Source organism: Acipenser ruthenus, chromosome 8, assembly GCF_902713425.1.
Source record: "Acipenser ruthenus chromosome 8, fAciRut3.2 maternal haplotype, whole genome shotgun sequence".
Lineage (NCBI taxonomy): Eukaryota > Metazoa > Chordata > Actinopteri > Acipenseriformes > Acipenseridae > Acipenser > Acipenser ruthenus.
Window position 1 is genome coordinate 40109754 of NC_081196.1, and position 11839 is coordinate 40121592.

The following is an 11839-nucleotide window of genomic DNA, read 5'->3' on the forward strand; positions in this document are numbered from 1 at the left end:
TAGATAATGGTAACAGTAAGTTAGTACCTTAAGTCTAACATTCTGTGATCAAAATATTATCTTTATGGTTATAACACTTTTATATTTTCTTTTGTTTGTTATTGAGTAATCTAATAATGAATGCTTGTATGCTTTAGTCTTGTATCCACACATAAACAGATTATGTTAGTTTTTTTGTAAATGATAAATCACCCGTAATAGTTTTGTAGTCTAGCTAGCTGCCATTCAATGAACTGTCCTGAGCCTTGAACCAATGTTTCCATTTTTGGGTATTTCTACAAAATCATCTTTAGATTTCCTCCCATTATGTTTGTCCCCTGAAGTTAGTTAATCTAAATAGGAATGGCTTATAAAACATTTTGTAACGGATCTAACTTGGTTCTTTTTGTTTTGGTTTACAATGTGTGACGCTCTTAAAGAAAAGAAAATAGCAAGCTACCTCTAAACTTTACTTTGATAAAACTGTATGAACAGAACAGCTGAAGAGCAGTGACAACAATACATCATTTGTATACCAGTACCACTAGGTTTGTTATGTTTGATTTATTTAAAAACGGGTTCAGTTTTGGTATCCAAGCCCAAATTGTTTTGTTTTTATGAGCATGGAGCATTGTGTTAAACCAAACTCGTCAAAACTAACATTTACGGTATAACAGAAGTGCACTAATCAAATATTTTCTACTAGAAGTACAATTATTTAGGTTTATTTTTTTTTAATCTTAGCTGTAGTATATCTGGTAATAACATAAAACCAGAAATAGGGCATCTACAGAAATGACTCAGCTATACATTTCAACAAATAAAAAGTAATACAATATTTACAGTTTAAGTGTTCCTTCATGTTACCAAAACAGGTAATGAATGCTAGCTCCTTGACAAATACAAAGAGAAAATGTTGTTGCAAGGAGCAAGCGTGAAGCACAGCAACCTTTGGGGATAAAACCATCCATTAACACATCATTATACAGACAATTCAGGTACAACAAAAGAAGCAAAACCATGTGTCAAGGCATATCTATTTAAATCAAAAAGATTTTGGAAATGTGGTGTATTTACAGCTTGACTTCAAATTTAGCCAAAGGTTTTAAGCAAAACAACAAAAAACTCAAATACACAACCACTATTGCCAAACTATAAATTATGAAAAACTATGCCATTAAAAAAAAAAAATTCCAAATGTAATAAAACAGGTTTATTAGTCAAATGTAGTGAAGTCTGTCAGTTTGTAATCGTTTGGCACAGAATTATAAATACCCTGTACCGTTCTTTATAATATATATATATATATATATATATATATATATATATATATATATATATATATATATATACTGTATGTGTGTGTAATAGCTTTATATTAAACTTAAAAGCTGTACTGCAGTGGTCTACAATTACATTGCTTTTGATGTAGTAACAACTGTAATGAAGTACTACTTACAAGATTCATGGACCTAGATTTATAGAACAGATACTCGGGTGTTTGTTTTTTTGAATGCTGGTGTTGTTTAAACAACTGAAGTTGTACAATTTATCCTCAAGGTATTTCCAAAAGAGAAGCACAAGGATTTAATCTACTGAATGTTCAGTACTGTGGTGGGAGAGTAATTCTCCATGTTGTGATGAAAGCTGAATTTGATGGCGATGATGATGTTTTGATGTTAGCTGGTCTTTCATGTTTGACATTGTGCATTGAAAGTGATTAAGTTCATGAAGTCCATTTGGAAAGTACATTCAGTCCACCAGGACTAACCATCAGCCTGCAACATCTCCTCTATCTCTTTATCCCAATTGCCCTCTCTGTTTTCTGATTCTGCAACAACTTCATAGTCCTGAAGTTCCTGCTGTAGCTCCTTCTCCCAGTCTGCAGATTCTTAAGGAAACATAAGACAAAATCAGTAACTGAACTTATGGGTTGATTGGACCAGTCTTTACCACACAGGGATATGCACTAGATAGATAATTCCTCTAGACTGTATCAATATGTATCCCTAGTTATCCTGGGATTACCACCTAGCAGTATATTCAATGAAAAAATACAGTTTGACACTTCATGATGTAGTGGTGTGCTTGGGCGATGTCCTTCTATATCTGGAAGTTTGACTGAACTGAGTCATTAAACAGGGAAATAACCCAGGTTTTAAAGTGTCACTGTCTTTTTAATCAGGCAAAGCCCAGCATTTCATCAACAAGATGTAACATACTGGTCAAGAACTGTCAAACATCTGAGAGATGTAAAAAAAGCAAAAGGAGGACACATGAAATACTAAAGCAGGGTGCCAATACTTTTGTAATGAATGAAATAAGTTTGTTTGTTTTTTGATAAACATTATTTGTAAAAATAAAATAAAATACAAGAAATTGTGTATTTTGCTTTTTGTTTAATTAAAAAGTGACTAAAAGTCTACTAAATGCTTGTCCTTAATCTCTTATCTTGAATTTCTAAGCATAGGGTGTCAATACTTGTGTCTGTGACTGCATATTTATGTCATCCTTCCCCTAAGAAATAGCGCCTTAAAGATGTAAAGTCAGTAGCTGGTGACTTCAGTTCTGTACATACCTTCAATGGCCTCTTCCTTCTTATCCAACACCAACTGCTCCATTTCCTTCCTCAGGTCCTCCTGGTTGATATTACAGGAGTCAAAAGCATCACTTACAAACTCCGAGACACCTGGACTGGTTGAAATCTCCTCTTCATCCTACCAGGGAAACGTACACAAGCAAACCATCAGCACTTAATGGTCTGTTTGATCAGGCACCATCAGCTTCATTTGTAAGCAGATATTTAGTTTCACCCACAAAAGTCAAAGAAGGAAAATGCATTAAATGGAAAAACAGCATATAATGAAAATCTCTGACAAGGTCACTGTGTAATATCAATAGTGTGCCTTGTGAATAAACCATTTCACGCACACTCATATAGTGCCCAGCTTTGTGTGTTCATGGTGGACACACAAAATTCTCGAAATACTTTAAGGATAAGAGTTAGTCATGCTAAACAGAGACTATCATAACTTTTATAAATCATATTGCATGACAAAAATATTATAAAAATATATATATGATAAACCATTACCTCATGCTTGGCGTTGATTGCAGTAGGTGGAGTTTTGGGTCTTATGTTTTCTAAAATACAACAGAAATATCTGGATTAATAAAACCTTCAGCTGACCATTTCATACCTTGATTGACCTTCAGTGCACTTCATTGTGAACACTACGATTGTGTTGTGACAATGCTGATGGTAATAAATAGTAGGAATTGAGTAAAGAGGGAAAGCCTACTGGATTTGGAGCAAATGAAAGTAGTGAACATACCTAAAATGTGTCAATTGAAATGGGACAAAAGATTGGTCGGAAGACATCAGTCAGGAGTTTGTGATAGTGTGGGATACAGCCTTTGCAGGTACCTGTTAAGTGATTGTCATCTGTATGGGAACTGTTTTTTTCCTCCTCCTTCTCTGCTGCCTGCTGCTGAGCTGCTAATGCAGTGAGTTGTGCAGACTGCTTAATCAGAGACACACGGTAGAAGTAATTCCTCCAGAACACCTCCTCCTTCACCCTTAAAAATGTATGACATTTGTATTTTAAAAACAGTGTTGTCTGTTTTCCTTACAAAATTAATATTTGCATACCACATTATCCTGAAGGGATACTTCTATATACATTTTCCTAAATGTTAATTTCCTACTCGTTTAATAAACTTGTTTTTTTCCTGTGCGGACGATTGTAACGAAATATGCTTCAAAAAGCCTCCTCGTGGCTAAGTGTGTTCTGAAGCTCACAGGCGAAGCATTGTGCCCTGAGGCCTGTGCAACACTAATATGTTTATCCACATCACTACCCCACTATCAGCCCAGATGATTTTTTTTTTTTTTTTAGAATCTTTTACTTGAATAATAAGTAAGCATGGAAAATAATGATCTAACGTGAAACAACAACAGAAATTAAATATTAGGAAAATGTAGAGAATATAAAGTATACCCCTTAATTTCCTAAAACAACTAGGACGCTTTCTGCAAAACGGACTGTATTCCAGCTGGCCACCTCCAGATATATAACACCTTATGATGGTCTCTTTACCAGTTGTCATTAACAGGTGCCTACATAGCAAAGGAAATACCTTACACATATTTCAATATTATTATTATTATTATTATTATTATTTATTTCTTAGCAGACGCCCTTATCCAGGGCGACTTACAATTGTTACAAGATATCACATTGTTTTTCAGATACAATTACCCATTTATACAGTTGGTTTTTTTTTTTTTTTACTGGAGCAATCTAGGTAAAGTACCTTGCTCAAGGGTTCAGCAGCAGTGTCCCCTACCAGGGATTGAACCCACAACTCTCCGGTCAAGAGTCCAGAGCCCTAACCACTACTCCACACTGCTGCCCAATAGCTCTATGGGCTTTATAGGAATAAAAAAGGAGGAGCTCACAGCTTTGGGACCAAGTCAAATCGCATTCTGTTGAGCAGCTCGTCCTCCTGCAGCATCACCATGGCGATGGGATACATCTGTTCAGAGTCAAAGTGAAAGTGCACTCCAGCAGGGGGGTCTCGTAGGAAATTTCTCCTGTCCTAAAACACGAGATTTGGTCACTATAGGATAAAATGCATACAGTATATACTGTACCCATTTTGCACTTCCATTAACTACACAGGTGTTAAATGTGCAGTTTAAAAAAAAAAAAAAAGACGTTATTGCAAATATGTATTTTCATTTAGGTTAAAAGGACGTTTCTTTTCCTTGTCTTTCATGAAGTCTGTTACTGCTTTACTTTCTTGGTTATTTCACCCCAGCAGTGACTTCTGGGTCAAAGAATGTTACTGGCTGAAAGCATGTCAATCAATAGGGGAAACAGCTGATTGGTTATTGACAGAAAAGAAGCCAATTAAGGGGTGGGGACAATTCCACCCTCCAGGTGGAATGACCCAGGAAGTGCAGAACAGTCTAAAAGCATGGCTTGCAAGCAGAGATTTCTTTAACCAAGTGTAGATACCGTGTTTTAGAATGAAAATACATGTTTGATAAAAAAAAGTGTTTCTTTCAAAACTGCAAATTTGAAACCTATATAATGAATGGATGTGCATGGTGGAGAAAATCCGTGTAACTATTTTCTTAGCTACAATTACTTTAACACTGCTGTAAAATGAAGCAGTAAAATAAACCAGTTTTGAATCAAATATTAAATTGGTATAAAATCCCTATATAGAAACAAGACAATCTAATAATCTGATTTGAGGTTTGATGATCTCTTCCATATTTTAATGGTTTGGGGTTTTAACATGATGATCTTCAGTTTAATACTGCCAGTTAAATTTACAGCAAGATAAGTTGGATATTGGATACTGAAGACATTTACCAAAGCTAGCTAATGCACTGAGATAATGTTGTGTTTCAGATTTGATTCTCACTGATCACTGATTTATGAAAAATAATTATGCTTTGGAACAAAACATGCAGTAATGATTTTGCTTCAGTATATTGGAAAAATCTGTAAATGTTTCTCATATACATGGGATTTGTTTAGGGTACCCATTATCCTAGCCCTTTGCGGTCCGACATTGCAATTTTCCCTTTCCAAAAAGACGTAAAAAACAGGTCTCTAGTCGTTTTTTCACCAGAAAAAGCTGAAAAAAACATTCAATGGCCGAGTGAGACCAATAGGAGCCGAGAGAAGCCGGGGAAAAAAAAAAAGAAAGGGGCCTATCTCATGAATACACATAGCCCCGGCTCCACATAGGTAACATGGACATAAACAAACAAGATAGCTGCTTCTGCATCCAGTGCTCAAAGAATATCACAGACATTTGCAGAGCTTTTTTTAGATGTTATAGTAATAAAATAATGACTTGGATCGCATTATTGAGGAGTTTGGTAATAAAACGAGTGATCAGGGGATGATTTATCGGTATGCACGACAATGATGAAGTATGTTAAAAATACAGCGAACAAGGGGTGGGGCGGGGCTGGAGATATAGTACTGAGTGTCCTGTTGATATGCAGTGCCTTTTAAACCTGTTTTACTGTGAAAAAAATACTTTTAAACAGCGCGTCTAAAATTAACTGCGCGTGTGAAAATAAATTGGACCTGACACGCCTGATACGCACTGAATAAATGGACCGCTAAGGGCTAGTGGCTTCAGTCTGAAAGAGATATGAAAAGTTTTTTGCCAGTCTTTGCAACAGCTGCAACTTCACTCTTTTGTAACTTGAATTAAGGTTTCAGAAGTAGCTATAAAAGGTTAAGTCCAGTGTACACAAGGACATATTTTTCAACAGGAAAACAAATTACAGTTCTTTTAAGGTTATGCATAGGGTACAATTTCAAAAAGTGTAAAGGCTTTGCCAATCCACAACCTTTTTATATTATTCTTGCTCAGGTGCTCAAAGAATCTCTCCTGATCTCAAAGTAGAAGCCATGTTTTCTGAAATATATTTCCCTGCGAATTCCAAGCTTAACATTGTATTGAAATGTTAGCTGTTTTTAATTACATTAAAAAAAATTAGGAGCAAACTTTGGAACACACAGTATAAAACAATATAAACAGGGAAGGGACAAGCTCCATAACCTACAACACAGATTGGTTTAGATAATAACACATCTATAACCCAGCTGAGTAACCCAGCTAGAGATGTCCATGGATTTTGAGGTCTTTGGTAGGCATTGGGCATTGCTGTTACCTTGTATTCCATAAAAGACGACTAAAAATCTGCCAGTAAATTAATTACAAGAAAATGTGAGCATGTGTCAAGTGCATAATCCAGGCTGATGGTATCAGCAAAATGCTGACGGAACAGCTGTTTTAATTACTTACAGCTGATAAAGCCAAAATTTGCTGTTGAATTGTTTCTTCCTCACTGTAGCCAACCCACGGAGGCACTGCAGCATCTGTGGAGATAATTAAAGTGGACTAGAAACCACAATCTAGAAATGCTGTGTTTTTTGTAAAAAAAAAACCAAAAAAACAAAGCATGCCCCGGGGCATAATGTATGAGCAATTGCATCTCTGATCAAATGGGTTTTAAGCATGAAGAAAAAAACTAATGTGTGAAAAACCGTGTGATCTGTAGTATTGATATGGCCAGAGCTTAAAACAACGTTGCAGTAACACGGTTATTTTTTACTGGACAACAACTACATTGCAGCTTGACTGAGAGAATCATATACTAGAATACAACTGTGTAAAAAATGGGAAGACACTATTTCAAAGTCTGCATAATTGATATGGCAGTGAAAAGGTTCATTTCCAGTGGGCATCACCAGTTGTTAGAAATTAAACGAAAAAAATCATATAACACAGCTGTTTTACCAAAAATTCAGGTAACAGCTCAAAGCAGTGGTTTTATAAAATCGCTGCAAGAAAAGAGTTACATTTTCTTGTACTATAACCACAATCGGAATTGCCCCAGAGCAGTGGTTCCCAACCTTTTCCAATGTAGGGACCAACCTGATTTTTCCCTCGGACCACTTGCCACGCATTTTTTCACAACAGCATTTTGAAACTAATTTGTATGTGTGCATGTATAAATCCAACACAACTTATTGCACTCACTGGGTTGCCAAACTTTGCTTGATGTACATATATAAAACACGACAAGGTGGGTGGGAAGCAATTTAAAAAAAAAAAAAAAAAAAAAAAAACGATTGGAGGGTGTACAGGATGTTACATACCACTTTTGGTGAGCTGTGATGTGTAAATTAAATGGGATTGGTGGTGCACAGTCAAAATATTTAGAAATAAAATAATAGATCATTCATTCCATTATTATCAATAATAAGGAAAAAAATGTCTCCGCCCTTTAAAAATTAAATGCCCGTAACTGAATTTTGGGAGTTGCTTGCGGACCACAGGTTGAGAACCACTGCCCTAGAGAATTATAGAATATAGTTGTATACGGAGTATGAAGACAACATCTCAAAATGTTAGGTCTTTATATTCCAGGAATCAAATAGCCACAATGTGGCATCCATATTAGATGACTGGACAAAGTGAAGGGTACCAGTCTAGCCAGAGGAGTTTCCATAACATTGAAAATATAAGGTTAGCATTTCAAATGGTTTATGAGATATTATGCTAGCAGTTGAGAAGGCGATGCTCTGTGTTCTGTGTTTATTGTATCTGGATTGTATTTGGTCTGGGAAGCTGAGTTAACCTTACAGATAAGCTATCAATAATTAATATTACATTATATATCATGGATTTCAATATAAACAATAACAAGTAGTTGTCATGCCGTCAAAAACCTATAAATACCTCCAATGTTTTGATTCAAACACATGCTCCCTTGAGAAAGATATGTACAACATATCGAAACGTTGGGCAGCTGGCTCTTTGAGCTCAAATAAATAAATGTTTATATATATATATATATATATATATATATATATATATATAAATGTTTATATATATATATATATATATATATATATATATATATATATATATATATATATATATAATATCAAAAAGAAAAGTAATGTAGGTACACAAAAATTGTGAAGAATAAGCTTTGTTTATGCACTGCATTTTCCATCCAGTTGAAGTAGTCTGAAATGTCCTAATTGCATTTAAGTAGATACCATTTTGTGAAACATACAGGGTGCCTTATTTGTGCACTTGCTCTGGACAGCAGCCTCACCTACCTGTCTTTTTTGCATTCTTTTCAAACACAAATTTCTCTTGTTCCTTTTGAAAATCTCCCAATATTGTCTGTAAAAGAAATAACAAATATTATTTAAAACCTTTTAGGAACAAACTTAAATTATCAAATTAAATTACTTTAAAATTATTATATTACTTTAACATTTGATCACAATACTTTCTTCACCTTTACGATACACATGCATTTATGCATCAGAATTGAAAGGGGAACAACAAAACCAACTCACACATTGCCTTTCAAGTCGTGAAACGTCCCAAAACATACCCAGCAAAAAATTAACACATCACAACAAAAATTATAAATGAATAAAAAGGTTTTTTGAATTGATACTGTATGTGAAAAAAATATGTAGTGTCTATGTATCAACAGTTTCTGAGATATGGTTGAGAAATGCAAAATGGTTCACTTTAATTGGACAATGATGACATTATTGTGCAAGAGAATCACAAAATATAACTGTATCAATTGAGACACATTTCAAAGCATGTGTTCTGTTTTATTGATATGAGTTTAAAACAATGTGTTATTTTGTATTGGACTATATCTGTAATGGACTGTGACCGATAGAATCTTAGAATACAGCTGTGTACAAAATAAAAGTCACACTCTAAAAGTGCCCCGTCTCTAGCCAGCATAAACAGTGACTGACCAATTCAGCATGCAGTGCTTATATAGACCTGCAAATAGGAAGTCAATACTAAAATGGTTTATAAGAGATGAGCCATGGAAGGTATGGGTGGGAGATGTCAGCGTAATCTGAACTAATGGTCTTCTTGTGTTAGTGTGAATAGGAATATACCATGATGCAGCAGCATAATATCATTATCATATTTTTTAGGTGGAGGGAAATGTTTTGCGTACCTTATCAATAAGGCCATCAATCTTTCCATCTTCTACGGATTTCTTTAAGGTCTGTGCCGTCTCAACAACAGACTCGGAAATCATCTTTGTAGCACTACTGGCAAAATTGAAGAGATAACCTGTGAGGAGAAAAAATTGTCCAAACTATTGTCAGCGTCTTTCTTGATACACTATACGCCATTTGAATCATACTGACTGAGAAACAACATAAACTCCCTAGTAAAAAAAAAGAAACTTTCTCATTTCCCTGTTCTGCAGTCAGCTTTTTAAAAAGCTGATAGACAAATATGCACAAAATTTTACACCACCTTGAAGAGGAAAATTATTGAATTCTAACTAACTTTATATCTTATGTGCTATGTGTGTATCTTGTATTTCTATATACATTTAATTGAATGCGAGGTGCCTTTGAGACTGTAGCAAGCAGTGATTGCATCAGCTGCAGTTGGTCCTCGGGCTTATGAACAACAGTGTTCCCCCATCCCCAGGACACCAACTTTGATAACTCTGAGACTGTCTCTGTTCTGATTCTATCTTGTGCTGTGATAACAAAGGATTGCCTGAGACAGGAGAGAAGTTACACCACAGTCGACACCCCATCAGATCAAAGGATTTACACCCTGGCCCCAGGAAAGAGCTGCCCAGGACAATTGGTTCTGGGAGGCTACAGCACAGCTGGAACGACATGTAATGAACAAAAGGCCTTATCACAAACTTCTGTAACATCCTACCCAGAGACACACCCTACCCTGTTAAACACTGTATAAAATCTACTGTAACCCTTGTGTAGGTTAACAGTCTCTTGTAGACTCTTCCCTTGAATACATTGATTAAAATATCTGGATAATCAACCTGAATGCTGAGTCTCTTTGGATAGAGGAGAGTAAATCCACTACAGAAGGGTTGAAGATGGCGCAATAATTGTGTTATTCCCTAGTGCCTTGCAGTGCGAATGTCCAATATCAAAACAACTTCAGCGTTGTCGTTGTTATGGATATTATTTGTGCGGAGGGCAGGTTGGGACCGAGCCTCTAGAACACACATACTGTCGTTCTTTAGGAATGTATGCATTTCGTAAGGACGGTAATGTATCACTGCTGTTCTTTTACGAAGAAGCTTGGTATTTTGCGGCCAGCGTTATGTCACACTTACCGCTCAATCCCTTGGCCTGCTCAAGAAGTTCTTGAGCCGTGTCGGCCATCTCTTCATTTACACTCTCTGGTTGTTTGTTTACTTTGGTTTCTTCCACGTCTTTCCCTTCGCCTGCCTCTTTCTGCGCTTTCACCGCTTCCTTGGTGCTTGGACGTTCCGAATCCAAGCTAAGCCAGTTTCCCCAACCCCGAAACATTTTCGTCTTTAAAATCAGGGATTTATTTGTTGAAGAACAGAGAGGTTTTTGTTGATTACAGCCAGCTCCAACCATGAAACGTCACCAGATGTATGACCTCTTACATTCACTTCCGCGTTTGTTAAAAGTCAGTCTCGAGGCGGTTTGTCCCTTCTCTCTGTCCGTATTGCAGCACAAAGGAATATCCACTAAAGTGTCCTGAGGACATCAGATTATTTTTAATAGTTAGGTTTAGGGTTAGGTTTTAGGGCAGGGGTTGGGTTAGGGGTAGTGCCTACAAAGGTACCACGAAATGTGCCTGTCAGGACAACAGGAAGTCAATACCTCCGCCCGGTCACTTTTTTTTTTTTAAGTAACAAAAACGCTTATTCACTGCCAAACATGAACTACTTTAGATGTGTAATGGCTGCAGTATAGGATACTGACCTTGGGTTTAGGGTTTCGGTGTTGGGAGAGGATTATTTGTTGTTTTATTAACAATAATGTGATAACCAATCAGAGTGCAGTGTCTTGACAGGAACATTTGGTGGTACCTTTGTAAGGACAGCTGGTTAGGGTCAGTGTCAGGGTTGGTTGATGTCTGAGAGGTGCCGAGCTCAGGAAGTGAAAGGTGGGAGTGCTTGGCAAATGCCCTAGAATCATGTGATGCCCTCAGGACACTTTCTAGTGGTTATTCCTTTACACTGCGGCCGTATTGAACCCTTTTTAGCAGTTTCCCTTTTTGTTTTAAAAATTAGTTTAAATTAGTGTTATTGTTTAAATTTGTATTACTCTCTCCCACTAGAATCAGCCTATCCAGTTATTTCTTAGGCTACAGTTTCTTGAACAACAACATCAATTGAAACTAGGCAGCAGTGTGGAGTAGTGGTTAGGGCTCTGGGCTCTTGACCAGGGGGTCGTGGGTTCAGTCCCAGGTGGGGGACACTGCTGCTGTACCCTTGAGCAAGGTACTTTACCTA

General features: G+C 36.4%; 1 protein-coding gene across 1 annotated transcript; it reads right to left on the bottom strand.

Annotated features, from left to right (window-relative positions):
* Window positions 1–528: 528 nt before the first annotated feature.
* Window positions 529–11123, bottom strand: LOC117406916 (synapse-associated protein 1-like). Its single transcript, XM_034011326.3, has 9 exons — window positions 10685–11123; window positions 9533–9651; window positions 8652–8718; window positions 6823–6896; window positions 4442–4581; window positions 3407–3558; window positions 3074–3123; window positions 2558–2696; window positions 529–1870 (listed from the first exon to the last, which is right to left on the bottom strand). Exons 1-9 carry the CDS (start codon window positions 10953–10955, stop codon window positions 1746–1748), a joined length of 1137 nt encoding a protein of 378 aa, XP_033867217.3. The 5' UTR covers window positions 10956–11123; the 3' UTR covers window positions 529–1745.
* Window positions 11124–11839: the final 716 nt, after the last annotated feature.